Here is a 19,442-nt window from a genome sequence, read left to right as displayed (position 1 = left end):
TTTGAAGGCTGCAGAGGAGTTCGCCGTTGAGCTGCTCCCCGATTTCTTATCGGGTCCTGACCAGGATGCCATTGTAGGTCTGTCCTTAAAGGGTTCACCCAGGGACAACCCTGGGAACCTGAATCGTGTTCATAAAGGACACTGTCTTTCCGTTCTTTGGCTTGGCCTGGGCCAGAAAAGTCCCCCATGCAACCTGAACCCAGCCCGGACCGGCGCGTTCGGCCGCTTTCGGAGCTAGAGCCACTCAGAAACCATCTTGGTCACGCCCCCCGTTTCCGAGTGTCTTCGGCTATTTCCGTGAGCAATCGGCCGCACCCGAGCAAATCTCGGTTTCGAGCTTCCGCTGACGGAGCCCGAGGTCATTCGGCTGTTTCCGGAAGGGCTCAGCTTTCTGGGGCTAGCGCCGCCCCGCTGCCCGCCTTCCCCTGGGGCCGGCCATAGTTCGGCAAATTCCGGCTCTAAACCCTCAGGGCCGAGCAACCTCGGGGCCTCGGGTTTCACTCTGGGTTCCGCCAGTTCCGCCGGGGCGGCCTCGGCCATTTCCGGAACCGCTCGGGCGTCGCGGTGCCCCGCCGAAGCCGGCGCAGCCCAACCGGGCCTCGGGCCGTTCGTCCAACCCGATTGCGCTCGGCTATTTCCGGAAATGCTCGTCTGTCTCGGCCCTTCCTCGCTCCCGCCGGTCCCGCGGGAGGACGCTCGGCTCTTTCCGGAAGCACCCGAGCGTCCGCGGGCTCCGCCTCGGCCCGTTTCGCGGGCCCGGCCCGAACGCGCTCGGCCGTCTTCGCCGGGGGGCGGGCCCGGCCGCTCGGCTCCGCGGCGGCGGCGGAGGCGGGGTCCCCGGGGCGACGGCGACGGCGACGGCGGCCGCGGCGGAGCCACGGGGCGGGCTCGGCGTGACGGCGGCCGCGGCGGCGGCCAGGTGCGTCCGCGGGGCCCGCGTGGCGCCCAGGGCCGCTGCGGGGAGGGGGCGCGGGCTGAGCCCCGCGCCGCGGGGGGCGGGGGCGCGCGGGGGGCGCCGCGGGGCCGAGGCCCGGGGCTGGCGGGCGGGGGGCTGCGGCCCCGAGGGGCGGAGCCAGCCGATGCTGGCGCTGGGGGGGGGGGGCGCGCGGCGGGGTGCGGGGGTCGACCACCCCCTTTCCGGGACCCGGGCTGCGCCGCGGGGTCCCCGCGTGCAGGCCGCGAGCGCGCGAGCCCCGGGCCTGCAGCCCCGGCCCCGCGCCCCCCGGGCCGGCCCGGACGCGGGGTGCGCCTGTGCCGGGCGTGTGCAGACGCGCGCGCGGCGGGGCGCGGGGGCGGGCGGTCCCGGGCAGGCGGCGGCAGGCCCGCTCCTGGGCGCGCCCTGCGCGGGCCTCAGTTTCCCCACCTGTGGAAGGCGGGTGGCAAGAACCAGGCAGGGGCCAGTTGGGGCCTGCTTGGACACCTGCTCGCACCCCCAGCCCCGGCACCTCTCCCTGCCCCGGGTCCTTTTGCCCGTGCGCCCCCCCCTCACCTCTTTTGAGGACCCACAGGACTGGGAATGTCAGTGTCCTGCTCTGTAGCTCCCTGAGGCCCGGGGTTCCTGCAGGGGATTGGGGGTACAGCCCCCTGCATGAGGTGGGCCCCTCCCTGAGCCAGCCCGGGGGCGCCCTGACCTCTGGCCCTGGATAGGGCTCACCAGGGCGGTGAGGTGGGTGGGTGGGTGCCTCAGTTTCCCCCTCTCAGGGGGTGCTCCCTGGCGACTAAGCCCCCCGTGTGCTACTGCGCCCACTTTTCAGATGGGGGAACCGCGACCCCGACAGAGGCAGGGGCTGTTCGCGGGGACTCAGCCTGCGCTTGGCTGAGCCGTGCTGCCCACCTCCCGCAGGTCCCAGCGGCGGCCGGGGGAGCATGGTGACCCACCTGTGCCCTGGGCCCCCTCTGGTGCAGCTGGAAGAGAAGCTGGGGGAGCGCCCTCGCCGCGCGCCCGCGGACCCCCACGTGAGGGCGTGAGCGCCCCCGGCCGGCCCCCCCGACGGGGGACGCAGCGAAGTGGCCCCCGCCTTGTCGATGGTGCGCAGAGCGCCCGGGGACCCCGGCCCCGGACGAGCAGCGGCGGCGGACAGCGAGGCCTGAGCGCCCCCCTCCCGGCGACCCGCTCCCCTCGGCCCGCGGGCCTCATGGCGCACGCGCGGGCCTGAGCGCCCCGCGCCAACCCCCGCCCATGGGGCCTGCGGGGCCCCCCTGACCGCCGCGCGCCCCCCGCCCGGCCATGGCGGGCGCCGAGGGCTTCCAGTACCGCGCGCTCTTCCCCTTCCGCCGCGAGCGCCCCGAGGACCTGGAGCTGCTGCCGGGGGACGTGCTGGTGGTGAGCCGCGCGGCCCTGCAGGCGCGGGGCGTGGCCGAGGGCAACGAGCGCCGCCCGCACACCGTGGGCTGGATGCCCGGGCTCAACGAGCGCACGCGGCAGCGCGGCGACTTCCCGGGCACGTATGTCGAGTTCCTGGGGCCCGTGGGCCCGGCCCGGCCCGGTCCCCGAGGCCCGCGTCCACTGCCCGCCAGACCCCGCGAGGGTGCCGCGGAGCCAGGTGAGAGGCCACGCGGGGCGACTGGGGCTCTCGGACCCTCGGTCTCTTCTTCCCAGGAGGGTGATGTTGCCTGTCCCAGGGGAAAGGCGGTGGGAAGGCTCCGACCTCACAGCAATCCAGGGCCCGGCCATTCCAGGGCCTGGGGGCGCAGGTGGCCTTGGCCGCTGTGAGGCGGGGGTCCCAGCAGCGGGCTCGGCCGGTGGAGGCGGGAGTGGGACTCTAACAGCAGGCAGAAGAGCGAGCGGGAGGAGGTGGTTGCGGTGGGTAGGATTTGGGGGCTCCTGCCATTCTGTGGTCTGCAGGCGGGGTCCCTCGTGGAACCCCCTTTGTGGCCCCGGTTTTGCCTGCCTTTTAAGCCAGCGGGAGCCACAGAGCCCAGAGAGGGTGGGACGCTGAGCCGAGACCACACAGCTGGGTGGGGATGCGTACCCCACTTCTGCTGTGCGCCCAGCAGGGGGGCTCCAGCTGGGGAAACCGAGGCTCAGGGCCCACAGCGGCTCAGGCAGGGCCCCCCCGTGGGGCAGAACGGGGGCGCGCACGGGGTGGGGGGACCTGGCTCCGCTGGGAGGAGCAGGAGGCGCCCCGGCCCGGCTCGGGGCCCGCTCCTGCCCGCACCGGGGGGCCACACCGCCCCTGGGCCCCGTGCCTCGTCTGCAGGGGTGACGCCTGCTCTGACCCCCACCCCCGCCGTGTCACGAGGAGGTCACGGGTGAGAGGAGGTCACGGGTGAGTCCAGCGCTGCGTCCAAGAACCGCGTCAGCCCGCCCCGGCGCGCGTCCCGCTCCTCTCGCCTCCAGCTCTTTCTTTTCTCCTGGCGTCTTGTGGCCGTGCGCCAGCGTGTCCCCGCACCGGGCAGAGGGTTCCTGCCGCACAGAGGGCCCAGGGGGGGACCGTTCCACGAGACCGAGGTGACTTAGGCACCCGAGAAGGCCGGGGAGGGGCGCGGGTGCTTTCCCTCTGCTCCTTCTCGCTGGTGGCCGACGCCCCCGGGGCAAGGACACAGCAGGTGCAGCTGGACACAGCAGGGGTGGGCGGGCCCATCCGGGGGCAGAGCGGGAGGCCAGGGCCCCGCGGGGCGCTCCCAAGGGGTGCTCCAGGGGAGGGGCGCGCCTGCCCCCCAGCTCTACCCACTCCTCGGCTCGTGGCCCCCTCCCTCGGTCTCTCTCCATCTTCACGCAGGCCCCCGTGTGTCCCCGTTTCCACGCAGCTGTCCCCCGTGTCCCCGTCTTCACGCGGCCCCCCGCCCGTGTGTCCCCATGTCCTTCCCATGGGGACGCTTGTCTCGGGTCTCGGGTACGCCACCTCCTTCCCAGGAGCTTGGCGTCATCTGCCGAGCCCCTCTTTCAAGCGAGGCCACCGCCGCAGGTTCTGGCTCAGACCCGGGGCACGTCGTTTTTGGGGGCCACTGTTCAACCCCACTCGGGTCCCCTGAACTTCTGGTGTTTTGACCCCGAAAATTGTGTGTCCCCCGGCAGCCCCGTGTGGGGCCTCCCGACCCGCGTGCCTGGGCAGGACGCCTGCCTGGACCGCCGGGAGCCGCGGCGACACAGGGTCCCCTCCCGCCAGGCCCCACGCTCCCCGATCTGCCGGAGCAGTTCTCCCCGCCCGACGTGGCGCCCCCCATTCTGGTGAAGCTGGTGGAGGCGGCTGAGCAGACAGGTGAGCCGGGCCCCGCTGCGGCCTGGGTGCTGCTTGCTTACCTCTGGTGACGGGGGACTCACTCCCTGCCTGGCGGCTGGGCTCCCTCCGTCTGGGAAGGCTCCCCAGGGCAGGAAGGTGGACCCCCACACACCCGGGCCCCCCCTGGTCTGGCGCCCCAAGCCTGCAGGGCACATTGGGGCGCCCGTGGCGCTCACCCACCCTACCCCGCACCCAGGGCTGGACGGCGACGCCCTGTACAGGCCGGAGCCGCCCGCGCCGCGCACAGGTGAGGGCGGGACTCCCCGGGGGCCGGGGGGGGAGGCGAGGGGCGCGGGCCAGCGCGCCGAGGCCGGACGTGTCCCCTGCGCCCGCAGACTGGACCCTGAGCGACGTGGAGCAGTGGGAGGCGGCGGCGCTGGCCGACGGCGTCAAGGCCTTCCTGCTGGCGCTGCCCGCGCCGCTCGTGACGCCCGAGGCGGCGGCCGAGGCGCGCCGGGCCCTGCGGGGTGAGCGGGGGGCGCCCGGGCCGGGGGGCTGCGGGCGGGCGGGGGCAAAGCGGGGCTCACCGGCCGCCCTGTGTCCGCAGAGGCCGCGGGGCCCGTGGGGCCGGCGCTGGAGCCGCCGACGCTGCCGCTGCACCGCGCGCTCACGCTGCGCTTCCTGCTGCAGCACCTGGCGCGCCTCGCCCGCCGCGCGCCCGCGCCCCGCGCGCTCCGGGGCCTCGCCGCCGCCTTCGCGCCGCTGCTGCTGCCGCCCGGGGGCGCGCCCGACGGGTGAGGGCGGGGCCTGCGGGGGCGGGGCCTGCGGGAGGGCGGGGCTCCGGCTGGGCGCGCCGATGGGCGGGGCCTGTGTGAGGGGCGGGGGCCGAGGGGTGGGTGGGGCTTGGTTGGGAGCATGCCCGCGGGGGCGAGGGCGGGGCCTGCTGAGTGGGCAGGGCTCCGGCTGGACGTGCCGATGGGCGAGGGCGGGGCCTGCTGAGTGGGCGGGGCTCCGGCGGGGCGCGCCGATGGGCGAGGGCGGGGCCTGTGTGAGGGGCGGGGCCGGGCGGGTGGGGCTCGGCTGGGAGCACGCCCGGCGGGTAAGGGCGGGGCCGGCTGAGTGGGTGGGGCTTGGTTGGGAGCATGCCCGGTGGGCGAGGGCGGGGCCTGCGGGAGGGGCGTGGCTCTGGCTGGGAGCACCCTCGGTGGGTGAGGGCGGGGCCTGCGGGGGGCGGGGCCTGCGGGAGCATGCCCGGCGGGCAGGGCGGGGCCTGCGGGAGGACGGGGCTCCGGCTGGACCTGCCGATGGGCGAGGGCGGGGCCTGTGTGAGGGGCGGGGCCGGGTGGGTGGGTGGGGCTCGGCTGGGAGCACGCCCGGCGGGTAAGGGCGGGGCCGGCTGAGTGGGTGGGGCTTGGTTGGGAGCATGCCCGGTGGGCGAGGGCGGGGCCTGTGGGAGGGGCGTGGCTCTGGCTGGGAGCACCCTCGGTGGGTGAGGGCGGGGCCTACGGGAGGGCGGGGCTCAGCTGGGAGCGCACCTGGCGGGTGACGGGAGGGGCGGGGCCCCAGCTGCGAGGGGGAGGGGAGGGCTACGGCTGGGGGCGTGCCCGAGGGGGTGGGGGCCACCTGGTGGGAACAGTTCTCGCGCTGGGGTGTGGGAGAGGGGTGGGACTGACCGGTGACGGGGCTCCAGCTGGGAGCAAGCCCACGTGCGGGGGCGGGGCCTGGCGGGAGGGGCGTGACCGGCTAGTGAGGGCGGGGTCTTGGCGGGGCTCCGGCTGGAGGCCTGTCCAACGGGGCGAGGGTTGAGTCCACCTGGGGCGGGGCTTTAGCCGGAAGCGGGGGCACCTCAGCTAGGAGGGGGTGGGGCTCCAGCCGGGGGCGTGCCCGGTGGGCGGGGCTCCAGCTGGGAGGGGCGGGGCCAAACTCAGTTGCCCCCCTCCCTGCCCCGCACCCCGGGTCTCCTGCTCCCCCCCACCCGCAGCCGGGCCCCAGTTCACCTGCTGCCCGAGCATCTACTGAGCGCCTCCTGCATGCACGCAAGCCTCCCCTTGCCCGCAGCGTCTTGCGCACGCGCACAGACCACCCCGCTGTCCCGCACCCCTCCAGGTCCGAGCCGGCCCCCGACGCGCCGGTGCTGCTGGTGGAGAAGCTGCTTCAGGAGCACCTGGAAGAGCAGGAGGCGGCGCCCCCAGGTGACGCCCTTGTCCTAGCACCTCCCCGCGGGGCGCGTGAGCCCGAGCCCGCGGCGCTCAGCCAGCCTGTGTCCTCCCCCCCCCCCCCAGCGCTGCCGCCCAAGCCCCCCAAGGTCAAGGCGGCGCCCGCGGGCCTGGCCAATGGGGGCAGCCCGCCCTCCCTGCAGGACGCCGAGTGGTACTGGGGGGACATCTCCAGGTAGGGAGCCGCGGGGGGCGGGCGGGGGGCTCGGTGGGGGCGGGGCCAGCCCTGGTGATGCCCCTCCCACCCCAGGGAGGAGGTCAACGAGAAGCTCCGCGACACGCCCGACGGCACCTTCCTGGTGCGGGACGCGTCCAGCAAGATCCAGGGGGAGTACACGCTGACCCTCAGGTGCGCGCTGCCCCGGGGTGGGGGTGGGGGGCCCGGGGCGGCCCCCGGCGGGCCCTGAGCGCGCCCCTCCCGCCCCCAGGAAGGGCGGCAACAACAAGCTGATCAAAGTCTTCCACCGCGACGGGCTGCACGGCTTCTCGGAGCCGCTGACCTTCTGCTCCGTGGTGGACCTCATCACCCACTACCGCCACGAGTCGCTGGCCCAGTACAACGCCAAGCTGGACACGCGGCTGCTGTACCCCGTGTCCAAGTACCAGCAGGTCGGGCCGCGCGGGGAGCCTGGGGGGCGCGGGCCTCGGGGTCCCCGCGGGAGCCCCCTGACCCCGCCGGCCGCCCCCAGGACCAGGTGGTCAAGGAGGACAGCGTGGAGGCGGTGGGCGCCCAGCTCAAGGTGTACCACCAGCAGTACCAGGACAAGAGCCGCGAGTACGACCAGCTGTACGAGGAGTACACGCGCACCTCCCAGGTACACGGGGCGCCGAGACCCCCGGAACGGGGCGGGGCAAGGGGCTGGAGGGGGTCTCGTCCCCACCCGTGCCGCCGCCAAAAACTTCTCGAAATCGAGGCGCAGCGGGCGCGGCTCACGCTCCCCGTCTCCTGTGGGAACCGCGAGGGCAGGCCAGGGAGGTTTCTTGACCTTTTTTTCACTGGGGAGCCAACTCCGGCTCTACAGGACAAGACGCCGTCTGGGATAACGGCTTCTGAGCTCTAGTTTCCTTGTTCCCAGTTCATCTGGGGGCAGCTGGAAAGTTCCAGGATGTGCCCTGTGGGAAGCACCTTGTGTGCTTTGTGCCCCCAGACTGTACGGATTCAATTTATCGTCCATGCTCGGCCATGCTGAGGAGGAGGGGTTTTGAAGGCTGAATAGGAGTTCGTTTGGAGGCACCAGGAGCCAGAGGAACGCCCCTCCTGCTCCAGAACAGCCCGAGCCACTCAGGGTAGACTTGGGGTATGCTTTCTCCCCTGCGGGTCCCGGAGACGCTTAAGTCCCCCCCCTCCCCAGGAGCTGCAGATGAAGCGCACGGCGATCGAGGCCTTCAACGAGACCATCAAGATCTTCGAGGAGCAGGGCCAGACGCAGGAGAAGTGCAGCAAGGAGTACCTGCAGCGCTTCCGGCGTGAGGGCAACGAGAAGGAGATGCAGAGGCAAGCCCGGTCCCTCTCCGCCCCCCACGGCCCAGGCCACGGGGCAGCGCGGGCGGAGAAGGGAGTAAGGCTGCCGCCGGGGCAATTGGAGCGGGGCTTCGGAGGGTGATTAGGAGTTTGCCCGGAAGGTCCCCCGGGACGCGGCGCACAGAGGTCCGGCGGCGCGGCAGGCCTCTGAGCCGCCCTTCCCGCAGGATCCTGCTGAACTCGGAGCGGCTCAAGTCGCGCATCGCCGAGATCCACGCGAGCCGCGGCAAGCTGGAGCAGGAGCTGCGGGCGCAGGCCGCCGACAACCGGGAGATCGACAAACGCATGAACAGCCTCAAGCCGGACCTGATGCAGCTGCGCAAGATCCGCGACCAGTACCTCGTGTGAGCGCCGCAGACCTCGCCCGCCCCCAAGAGGCCCCCGGGGGCTCGCGGCCCCGATGCCGGGGTCCCCGCCTGGGCTCAGACCCCCGCCCGGCCCGCTGGGGCCTCAGCCGGCCTTCGCCGTGCTCCCTGAGCTCATCCAGGCACCCCCCCCGGGCGAGGTTTCCCCTTGACGCTCGGGGAAACTGAGGCACAGAGCAGGCCGTCCTGCGGCCCCTGCTGGTGAGGAGGCTGAGCTTGGAGCCTTCTGGAAGGGCTTGCTGGGTGTTAACAGAAGCACAAGGGGGGGGGGTCCCCTGACCCCAGCGACATCCAGGGCCGGCTGGTGGTCGCCCCGCCCTGGAACCCACTTCCCGCCCCCCTGCAGGTGGCTCACCCAGAAGGGCGCCCGGCAGAAAAAGATCAACGAGTGGCTGGGGATCAAGAACGAGACGGAGGAGTGAGTGGCCGCCCGCCGCAGGAGTGGGGGGGGGGGGTGTTTCGGGGCGGGTTCAGAGGGATGCATAGGAGTTCGCCGCCCCCCCCCGTCAGCCAGTACGCGCTGCTGGACGACGAGGACGAGCTGCCGCACCACGAGGAGCGCACCTGGTACGTGGGCAAGATCAACCGCACGCAGGCCGAGGAGATGCTGAGCGGGCGCCGCGACGGCACCTTCCTGGTCCGCGAGAGCAGCCAGCGCGGCTGCTACGCCTGCTCGGTGGTGTGAGTGCCCCCTGGGGAGGGGGGCGTGGGGAGGGGCGCGCCCCGGGGGGCCCGGCCACTGACCCCGCGCCCGCAGGGTGGACGGCGACACGAAGCACTGCGTCATCTACCGCACGGCCAGCGGCTTCGGCTTCGCGGAGCCCTACAACCTGTACGGCTCGCTCAAGGAGCTGGTGCTGCACTACCAGCACGCCTCGCTCGTGCAGCACAACGACGCGCTGGCCGTCACGCTGGCGCACCCCGTGCGCGCGCCGGGCCCCGGGCCGCCGCCCGCCGCCCGCTGACCCCGGCCCTGTCCCCGCGTCCCCCCCCCGGCCCTCCCCGGCCACCCCTCCGTCTCTCCCTGTCCCGCTCCCGGCCTTCCCTCGCTTCTGCATTTCCCCGTCTGCCCATCTCTCTCTCCGTCTCTGTGTCCCGGGCCCCGCTCTTCCCTTCCCCAGGCCTCTGCCATCCCCCCACCACCACCAGCTCACCTCCCCCCCCAGGGGGGTCCCCGAAACCCCCCAGCCCCCGTCTCGAAGCCGGGCCAGGAAGGAACTTCGCTCGGCCGCTTCCAAGAACCTCCGGCGGGGTATTTGGGGCCGGGCGCGGCTCGCCCCGTGGACCCCAACTTCCCCCTCCAAACCCTGAAGTGAAACCGGGACTGGTTACTCCCCCCCCCACCGCGCGCTCCCGGACCCGGCAGGAAACAACTAAAAATAAAGCCGGGAACCGGCTACCAGGGACCCCAGGCTCCAGACGAACGCCCAGCGCGGGTGGGGTGCCGGCGCCCCTGGAGCGCGGTGGGGGGGGGCTGCAGACGCCCCTCCAGCCTCGAGGCTTCCGGTTTTCCCTTTCTCCCGGGCCCTCAGACCCTCTTCTCTTTCCTCTTTGGGGCCGAGCGCCCCGTTTTTCTACGCCGCCCGCCCGGCCCCGCAGGCCGGGGGCGCGTTTTGTACGGTACGGTGACCCCTCGATGCGGAATAAAACACTCAACCGCGCGGCCGTGGCCAGGGCGTGAGCGGCCGCCGTGCGGGGTGGGGGGTCCGGGCCCGGCCACACACACCCCCCCCCCAGACCTCCGCAGTGGCCCCGCGAGCCCGCCAAGGTCACGGCTCTGGGCGCTCAAGGGCAGCGGGCCGCCCCCCACCTGCCCCCCGGCCACACCGTCCTCGGGTCCCAGGGAGGACCGAGCGGGACCCTCGGGCCTGGTTCACCCTCGATGGGGGGGGTCCCTGCCCCCCGTCCCGTCCCCCGGGGGGCCCAGGCGGGAGGCACCCCGCGACCCGCCCCTCCCCCGTGACTGTCACGGTCATGAGGCTGAGCGGCGCCCCTGGGGGGGGTTGGGGGGCTAAGAGGACGCCGAGCCCCCCCCCCCCCGCAGGGCCAGGCCCGCCCCATCCCCCCAGGGAGGCTGCGCCCCACACCCGGGGCCCCCATTTCTGGCCTCTCCTCGCGACAACGCCCCGAAAGCGGCAGCTCCCCCCACCCTCCGTGCCGCCGGGACACGTGGGCTGGGGCATCCCCCGGAGGGGGGGCAAGGGGACGCGGCTCCGCCCGGGGGCGCCCCCTCCTCGGAACTCCCCCGACCGCAGCCGCCGCCCCTCCCCCACCCGGCGCTGCCGCGGGGCCCCCCAACCTCACTCCTCCCCCCTTCACTGAGGGGGGGCCCAGGACTCGGCTCTCCCCAGAGGTCGCCTCGCAGAGGCCCCCTGGGCCTGGCAGGACCCCCCACCCCACTCCCCACCCCCTCAGCTCCTCTCTGCTCCAAACAGAAACGGGGGTGCCCCGGGGGCCTTGGACCCCCCAGTGCTGGTGCGGGGGTCCCCGAGGAGAGAAGCGCCGCCCTCCCCACGCAGGCTTCTGCTCTGGGGCCCCCCACGGCCCTGGCCTGGCCCCCGCAGTGGGGGGCGTGGGCGGGCGGGGGAGCCCCCCCCCCCAGGGCTTGGTGGGCGCGGTCTCGGGGTCTCTCCAGCGGCGCCCCCAGGCCCCCTGGCGCCAGGTGCTCCATCGCGGGCCCCGACGGGGTGGGGGGTGGGCCAAGGGCGACCCCCCGCGGCCGCGCCCGTCGGTGCGCGCGCACCTGGCGAGGTGGGGGGGCGGCCGCGCGCCGGGGGCGGGGGCTGCGGGAGGCGGGCCCGGGGGAGGGAGGGCGGCGCGGGGTTAAAGGCCGCTCCCGCCCCGGCCGCCGCCCCCGCCGCGATGGCCTCGCCGCTGCTGTCGCTGCTGTCGCTGCTGCTGCTGCTGCCGCCGGGCCCCGCCGCGGGGACCCCGGGGGGGGCGGCCCCCTGCCAGGTAGGGACGGAGCCCCCCGGGGCGGGCGCCTCCCCCAGGCCGAGCGCGCGCCCCCCACCCCGCACCCCGCACCAGCCCCGCAGCCCCCCCCCCGCGCCGCGGCCTCCCGCGCGCTCCGGCTAGTTTCGCTTCCCGCGCGCCGGGCCCGAGCGCCTGCTGTGTACACCCGGGGCCCGGGCGAGTCCAGACCCGGCGAGGCCACCGGCACGCATTGGGCGCCTCCTGTGTGCGCGCCCGGCCGGCAGGGGCGCGCGCGGGGAGGCCCGGGGACCCCACCCAGCCGACCCTGGCCGCCGGCGCCGGAGCCCGGCAAGTATGAGGCGCCGCCTCTATGCAGCTGGGTCCGCGTGGGGCCCAGTGCGGAGACGGAGTAAGCAGAGAGGCGCTCGCGAAGGCTCCGGGGGCGGAAGGCAAGGGACGAGCACACATTAGGCGTCCGTGGTATGCGCCCGGGTCCAGGGGCGGCGGGCAGTGCCCCCTGGGGAGGAGTTTCCGCCCTCCCGAGGCCCCGGGAGAAAAGCAAGGACTGTGCCTATATTAAGCGCTTACTGTTTGCACCCCGGGAGAGAAGCGAGGACTGTGCATACATGAAGCGCCTACTGCTTGCACGTCGGTGTCGCGCCCGTTTTGCAGAGACACTTGATTTAGGGGGACCGGGGGGGCAGGGCCGGGCCCCGCAGCGCGCCCGCGTCTCCCAGCGCCGCCCCCCCCCCGCAGGCCCCCCTGTGCGGGCGCCCCCCGCGCCCCGAGCCCGCGCCGCGCGTCAACGTGAGCCTGTACTACGAGGCGCTGTGCGGCGGCTGCCGCGCCTTCCTGGTGCGGGAGCTCTTCCCCACGTGGCTGCTGGTCATGGAGATCCTCAACGTCACGCTCGTGCCCTACGGGAACGCGCAGGTGCGGGGAAACTGAGGCGCGGGGGCGGGAGGGGGAGCGAGGGCCGGGGTCCGCTCAGGTCCCCCCCCACCCCCGCAGGAACGCAACGTCAGCGGGAGGCTGGAGTTCACCTGCCAGCACGGCGAGCGCGAGTGCCGGCTCAACAAGGTGGAGGTGAGAGCGGGGCCTGCCCGGGGGGAGACGGGGGACGCTGCCCCTGTGGGGGGCCTGCCCCTATGGGGGGCCCTGCCCTTGGGGGGACTCTGCCCTATGGGGGACCCTGCCCTTGGGGGGACTCTGCCCTATGGGGGCCCTGCCCTTGGGGGGGCCGGGGACTCTGCCCCTATGGGGGACCCTGCCCTTGGGGGGACTCTGCCCCTATGGGGGACCCTGCCCTTGGGGGGACTCTGCCCCTATGGGGGACCCTGCCCTTGGGGGGACTCTGCCCCTATGGGGGACCCTGCCCTTGGGGGGGCCGGGGACTCTGCCCCTATGGGGGACCCTGCCCTTGGGGGGACTCTGCCCCTATGGGGGGGCCCTGCCTTGGGGGGACTCTGCCCCTATGGGGGGACCCTGCCCTATGGGGGCCCTGCCTTGGGGGGCCGGGACCCTGCCCTATGGGGGGGCCCTGCCTCGGGGGGGCCGGGACCTGCCCCTGCGGGGGGAGCCGGGCTTCGGGGCGGCCTGCTGCCCCCCGCACCGGTGCGGGCCTGGCCGGGACTGGGGGTCGTCGCCAGCAGGGGTCCCGGGGAACCCCCCACCCGCCCCCTGCCCACTCCCCGCCGCCCCCCCCAGGCCTGCCTGCTGGACAAGCTGGAGGCCACCGCGGCCTTCCTGACCATCGTCTGCCTGGAGGAGCTGGACGACATGGAGGGCAACCTGAAGCCGGTGAGCCCCCCCCCCCGGCCTCGGGGACCCCCGGCCGCGCCCTCACCCCCTCCCCCAAACCCCAGCCTCCTCCTCCCAGAGGGAACCCAAGGCCTCCCGGAGGCCCGGGCAGATCAGGAGGCCTTCCTGGAGGAGGACTTGGCAGGGGGGATTTGCGGGGACACAAGAGGGGGTCTCCTCTGGGCGGGGGGAGAGATGGCAGCGGCCCCCCCCACCGCCCTGGGACGTTGGAAAAGACCTCCCCCCGCCCGCTGCATCGGTTATTCACTCGACAAACACCCGGCCTCCTTGGGCCGGCGGGGTCCGGGAGGGGGTGACCCCCGGGGGGCCCGCTGTGCCCTCTTCCCGATGAGGAAACGGGGGGGACCGTTGGGGAGATAAGAACGAGGAGGAAGCTGAGCCCGCGCCCCCCCCCCGCAGTGCCTGCAGCTGTACGCACCCAAGGTGACGGAGGACAGCGTCCTGGCCTGCGCGACGGGCGAGCGCGGCACCCAGCTGCTGCATGCCAACGCCCGCCTCACCGACGCCCTGCAGCCGCCCCACGAATACGTGCCGTGGGTGGTGGTGGACGGGGTAAGGGCGCGGGGCGCGCTGCCCGGGGTGTGGGGGGCTCCCCGGGGCGCGGCCGCCTGATCCCCGTCCCGCTCGGCACAGAAACCGGTGGAGGACCTGAGCCAGCTCCTGAACCTCGTGTGCCAGCTATACCAGGTGAGGGGGCCCGGGGCCCCTGGGGAGTGGGGGGGGGGGCTCCCGCCGGGACCCCGACTCACGCCCCCGCCTCCCAGGGCGAGAAGCCCGAAACCTGCCCAGCCATGGCCAGGTCCCACCGGGACGTCTGCTTCAAGTGACGGCCCCGGCCCGCGACGGCCAGACCCGAAATGCGCCCTGGACATCCAGCCCCTGGCCCGCCGGGAATGGTGCTAAATACATACGAGTTTAATAAACCCACTTGGATGTTGTGCGTCATTCAATCAGCCAGCGGGAGGAAAGGGACCGGGGCTAGAGAGGGTGAAAGAGGGCTCTGTCTAGGGAACAGGGGCATCGGGGCTGGGGCTTCAAAGGGTGCATAGGAGTTCATCAGCCAGCGCACTTATTCATACGTTCAAGAAACAGTTCTCCCCATCTCGTTTTCTGACCCTACACTGGGTGACACAAGTTGAGCCAGAGAATGGAAACGGGGCCCACAGGAGTCCTGAGGGTGGGGCCGGGTCTTTGTCTGGGGAGGGTCAGAGAAGGTGTTCACTGGGGAAGAAAAACGGCAAATCCAGGAAGAGGGAACAGAGTGTGCGGAGGGCAGGGCTTGAGTCGCCCCTCGATGAGCCAACAGTAGAAACTGGAGCTGGAATTCCAGGCCGGATTTGTCTTGGGGACGAGAGGCGGGCGAGAGCCAGGTCAAGCTGTGATTCTCTTCCTGACGTAAAGAGAACGCGTTTAAGACTTAGAGAACTCAACGAGGAAGGCAGGCGACAGGTCAAAACCAGTGCGGAGGAGAGAGACGCCAAAGAGCAGATCCGTTCGAAGGTCAAGAATCTTGAGATAAACTTGTAAACGGAGGCAAAACCAGCTCTTTTTTTTTTTTTCATGGTGGGGGAAGGCGGTTGTCCCTTTTATTAAAAAATAATCTCAACGATCATGCTTGACCGGTCTCGTTGTTGGCCCTGATGAGCCACACAGGGGCTGCGGGCCTTTTTCGGTTTGCCGGAAGTTTCCATGGGGAAGTTTCCAGCGTCAACGCTTCCCCCACCCCCGCGAGATGGCTCCATTGTTTGTCTTGTTTCCACTCATTGTCTTTAGGCGGCACCAGGAACTGAAACTGGGCAGGCACGAGCCACATCCGCTTCCAGAGGGAACTTCTTTTTAAGATTTATTTTATTTATCTATTCCTCCCACCCTGGTTGTTTGTGCTCGCTGTCTGCTCTTTGTGTCTGCTCGTTTTCTCTTTAGGAGGCACCAGGAAACAAACCTGGGACCTGCCATGCAGGAGAGAGGCGCTCGATCGCTTGAGCCACCTCCGCTCCCTGCTTTGTTGTGTTTCTTTCTCTGTGTCTCCTTGTTGCGTCAGCTGCCCATCACGCCAGCTTGCCATCTTGCTCGTCTTCTCCAGGAGCCACCGGGAACCAAAGCTGTGACCTCCCGTGTGGTAGGCGGGAGCTCAATCTCTTGAACCACACACGCTGCCCCCAGAGGGAACTCAGAAGCCCCTCATTTGCTAACCCAAGGCTAGTAACTCGGCCAGCCTTCACCTGTTTGGAGTGAATTCCTCGTCTTGCCATCCCCCCCAGGTGTCCCAAGGTCCTTGGCCTGCCAGAAAGTGGCTTCCTCACCTGTAAAGGTGACTGCAGCCAGGTAGCAGCCCGGTGGCCGGTGTGGGCTGTACGCGCTTGTCCAAAGTCAAGCTCAGATTCTCGACAGAGGAGATCAAATCACAGGGGGGCACTCACAGGACCCACGGCTGGCATACGCTCCCGGCCGACGGGGGGGCGCTGGCGACTCTCCCGCTGCTCAGTTCGAGTCAACCCACCCAGGACCTGATCTGCAAACGCACGGCCATTCACCCCCCCCCGTCGCAGCCGTGGGATCCTCCATGCCCGAGGGAGGGATCGAGCCGGACGTGAATTCCTGCCCAAGGTCTCGGGTCCCTCTTGGAATTTCTCCCTTCCATGTTTCCCAGCGTAGGACTTTACTGAACGCGTAGAGAGAGACGTGAAGGCCTTTCCGAATGACAGGTGAATCGGCAGTCAGAGCTTACAGCTTCAATTCTAGAATGAAATGGAAGACAAGGAGGGAAGCAGACGTTGCTCAAGGGGTAGAGCAACCGCCTACCACATGGGAGGTCCAGGGTTCAAACCCCGGGCCTCCTTGACCCGTGTGGAGCTGGCCCATGCGCAGTGCTGATGCGCGCAAGGAGTGCCGTGCCACGCAAGGGTGTCCCCCGCGTGGGGAGCCCCACGCGCAAGGAGTGCGCCCCGTAAGGGGAGCCGCCCAGCGCGAAAGAAAGTGCAGCCTGCCCAGGAATGGCGCCGCACACACGGAGAGCTGACGCAACAAGGAGACGCAACAAAGAGAGACACAGATTCCCAGGGCTGCTGACAAGAATACAAGCGGACACAGAAGAACACGCAGTGAATGGACACAGAGAGCAGACAACGGGCGCAGGGTGGGGAGGGAGAAAAAGAAATTTTTAAATATTAATAAATTTTTTTTTAAAAGGACAATAAGAGACATAACCAAGTAGAGAGGGGAGGTGGCCCAGGTGACTGCGTGCCTCCCTCCCGCATGGGAGAGCCCAGGTTTGGCTCCTGGTGCCTCCGAAAGACAAGACGAGCAAGACAGAGAGCAGACAACGAACGGACACGGAGAGCAGACAGTGAGCGCAAACAACGAGGGGGTGAGATAAATAAGTAAACCTTTAAAAATAAAAGAGCAAACAAACACAAAACCACAGGTCCGGCTGTCAAAAATCTGCTCTCCTTTCCTGGTAGGCATGAAAAATTTTTTTTTAACAAATCAATTTTATTGATAACATATTAATAAAGCATACAGTTCACGCAAAGCCGATGCCCCACGGTGTTTGGTGTAATCACGTCTTTGCGAACTTCTTGATTCTCCTGTGCTTCTCAGCCACCAACTATAACCCGTCACTCAGTGGGCAGACCCTAGGGTCAAATTCCCGGTCCCCGGTACTCCGCGTGCAGGTGGCATTATCAGTTGTAAATAAATCAACAGCAACCCACAAATCTGTAGAGAGGGAAGCTAAACAAGCCAGCAAAATCCTCTAATGCTTTTGGCTTCGCCAAGCCCCGTGACGCGTCTCTGCAGGTAGAATTTACCTCCCCTGTCAGGCATGTCACAATTCCACTTTTAGTGTAAAAAAATGGATGTCTTCCACCCAGATGCCACAAAATCTGCAGCCCAGAAGATCCGCCCAGACACCTGACAGCAGTAAGTGTCACTGAAGGGCAATTAGAGGAATAAAAAGGGGAAATCTTGACTGCCGTAGATATAAAAATGAATGCTAAAGATTACTAGCTCGTTGTTAAGAAATGTAGCCATCAAGACAAAATTGTGCTTTGGGGGCTGGTGAAAGGGTGGCCCTCCACTGCACAGGCTTCATTTGCATGCCCGCAAGCAAGAATTATTTTGAGCTATCAGTTATTTATAACTCCTGAGCTCACAAAACAGCTTCCTTGAACCAGAACGCGGCAACCTGGGAGAGGACCCCAAAGAGCGAGGCCGGACTTGGCTTGTAAAGGGCCAGATGTGTTTGCTTTTGTTTTTAGGAGGTTCCCGGGATTGAACCCGGGACCTTGACCGTGGGAAGCAGGCGCTCAACCACTCCAAGCCTCACCCGCTTTCCGCTCGCTGTACACGCTGTGGAGACGCGATGAGAGCGTTCCAACCAAGATTTATTTTATGGACACCAAACTTTGCAGTTCCTTGTCTTTCGTACACCATAAAATATTCTTTGTTCTCCCCGCAAAGCGTAATGCTGATGCCGAGCAAAAGGGGGTTCTCTTTTCCCGATGCCGTCTTTAAAGCTCATTCCTGAGACGCGGGGGGTTTCAGAGTGTTCCAGAAAAACGGCGCTCCCTGGGACACGGAGAGGGACGACTGCCCGCAGGAGGTTTCCGGGGAGGCGCTCGCAACGGAGGGGCTCTGAGGAGAGCGCTAGGCCTGCCCACTGACTTCACACGGCGCCATCAATAGGTGGGGAAACTGAGGCCAGCCTGGGGCACATGGCCGGGGGCAGTGGGCTTGCGGGGGGTGGTCTCGGAATGTCAGAGGGGTTGGGGGAGCCTGGAGGAGGTGGAGGCCTCCGTCCTCGATTTCTATCCCAGGGGCGTTGAGTCACAGCCTTGCGACCTGTTTTGCAAACCTCGTGAGGAGGAACCTCTGACACAGACAGAGAGCTTCTTTGGTTGCACAAGCAAAGGAGGTCGGTCGCCTTAGAGGGCCCCCCAAAACCGGCTCTGGGATCAGAAATGGCACTCTTTTATATCATGGGGGTGCTCCTGAATATTTGGGGTGCACCCGGGCGCTGGTTCCTGCATGCACACACCTTAAAGGCGCTGGGCAGGACTGACGAAGGGTCACGAGGATCCGGGACGGGTGCCCGGAGGACCGAGGCGGGGTCCAAGGTTTCTCGTATCAACCAGGCAGGGAGGGATCGCCGCGTGAAGGCCAAGGTCGAGCCTCACCCGCGCACGAAGGTGAGGGCCGGCCTGGAAGCCTCATCCCGGGAGCAGGCGCCAGGGGAGGCCCAGTCCAGGGAACCCGTCACCAGGCGGGACCCCCCCAGCCCGCTCAGGAACGGCAGGTGCGGGCCCGCTGCTGTTTTCCACGGCAGCGGCACCTACAGCGTGATTTTCTCATCCGAGCTCTCTGCTCTGATCCTTTCATCGCTTGCTCCGATGCCCCCCCCCGCCCCCCCAGCAGCGGCCAGTGAGGTTTTTCAAGGCAATGCACATTTTCCCCCGCGGAAGCAATAAGAGGTAAAACGAGGACACCGTAATGATTGCGGTATCATAAAGCTTCTGGGGAAATGAATGGCATCGCACCGTCACGCGCCCGGAACAATGCCTCGCATTAGAATCATTTTTATTATCCCATAAACGAGGTCAAAGCGCAGGACCGGGGGCCTTCCGGGCTGCGCGCGCAGCAGGCCTGCGGCCCCGCCCACCCTGCGCGTGATTGGACTTTCGACCCCGTAGCGTACATTCCGGAGACTCTGGAGGTGATTGGCGGAGGAGCGCAATAACGGCCTAGGATTGGCCGTCAGAGCGCGGGAGGCGGGACAACAGTCTGACACGGGTTAGCAGGACGCCGGCCTCCGATTGGCCAGGGACGGGTAGGAAGGGGTGTGGCGACAGCGACCCATAGGCCAGCGTAGGAAAGGGCGGGGACAGGGGCGTGGGACGTCCGCGTTGAGGCGGTGCGGCGCTTATTTGCGATTGGCCCGTGTTGCACGGGGAGGCGGGGCACAGCTTCGACCGGCGATTGGCCGAGGGATAGGATGTGAGTCTTTTCAATGGCCGGCGCTGCGCGGGGTGGGCCGGCCGGCGCCACGGCGGCGTGCGATAGGTCGGCGGTGTGCGGGCGGGCGGCCCGCGATTGGCTGAGGCGGCGCGGGGCGGGCCGGCCGGCGCCACGGCGGCGTACGATTGGCCGGCGGTGTGCGGCCTGTGGTTGGTCGTCAGGGAGGAGCCCGGCGGCCCGCGATTGGCTGAGACGGCGCGGGGCGGGCCGGTCGGCGCCACGGCGGTGTGCGATTGGCCGGCGGTGTGCGGGGCGGGCCGGCCGGCGCCACCGCGGCGTCCGATTGGCCCGCGGTGTGCGGCCCGTGGTTGGCGGTCAGGGAGGAGCCCGGCGGCCCGCGATTGGCTGAGGCGGCGCGGGGCGGGCCGGGTGGCGCCACGGCGCCGCGCGATTGGCTGGCGGTGTGCGGCGCGGGCCGGCGGCG

General features: G+C 69.6%; 2 protein-coding genes across 2 annotated transcripts; both read left to right on the top strand.

The window, feature by feature from the left end:
* The first annotated feature begins 806 nt into the window (after positions 1-806).
* Positions 807-9,927, top strand: PIK3R2 (phosphoinositide-3-kinase regulatory subunit 2). Its single transcript, XM_058292789.2, has 16 exons — positions 807-919; positions 1,844-2,543; positions 4,110-4,202; positions 4,420-4,470; positions 4,559-4,690; positions 4,771-4,957; positions 6,270-6,355; positions 6,446-6,554; positions 6,630-6,728; positions 6,808-6,988; positions 7,069-7,194; positions 7,732-7,874; positions 8,069-8,245; positions 8,613-8,684; positions 8,777-8,947; positions 9,024-9,927. Exons 2-16 carry the CDS (start codon positions 2,228-2,230, stop codon positions 9,229-9,231), a joined length of 2,151 nt encoding a protein of 716 aa, XP_058148772.1. The 5' UTR covers positions 807-919; positions 1,844-2,227; the 3' UTR covers positions 9,232-9,927.
* Positions 9,928-11,100: 1,173 nt separating this feature from the next.
* IFI30 (IFI30 lysosomal thiol reductase) lies at positions 11,101-13,930 on the top strand. Its single transcript, XM_058292792.1, has 7 exons — positions 11,101-11,221; positions 11,939-12,115; positions 12,194-12,268; positions 12,890-12,982; positions 13,403-13,555; positions 13,637-13,690; positions 13,768-13,930. Exons 1-7 carry the CDS (start codon positions 11,129-11,131, stop codon positions 13,828-13,830), a joined length of 708 nt encoding a protein of 235 aa, XP_058148775.1. The 5' UTR covers positions 11,101-11,128; the 3' UTR covers positions 13,831-13,930.
* Positions 13,931-19,442: the final 5,512 nt, after the last annotated feature.

This window comes from Dasypus novemcinctus, unplaced genomic scaffold, assembly GCF_030445035.2.
Source record: "Dasypus novemcinctus isolate mDasNov1 unplaced genomic scaffold, mDasNov1.1.hap2 scaffold_292, whole genome shotgun sequence".
NCBI classification, from domain to species: domain Eukaryota; kingdom Metazoa; phylum Chordata; class Mammalia; order Cingulata; family Dasypodidae; genus Dasypus; species Dasypus novemcinctus.
Note: the sequence above shows the minus strand (reverse complement) of the source record. Positions and strands in the feature narration are given on the sequence as shown.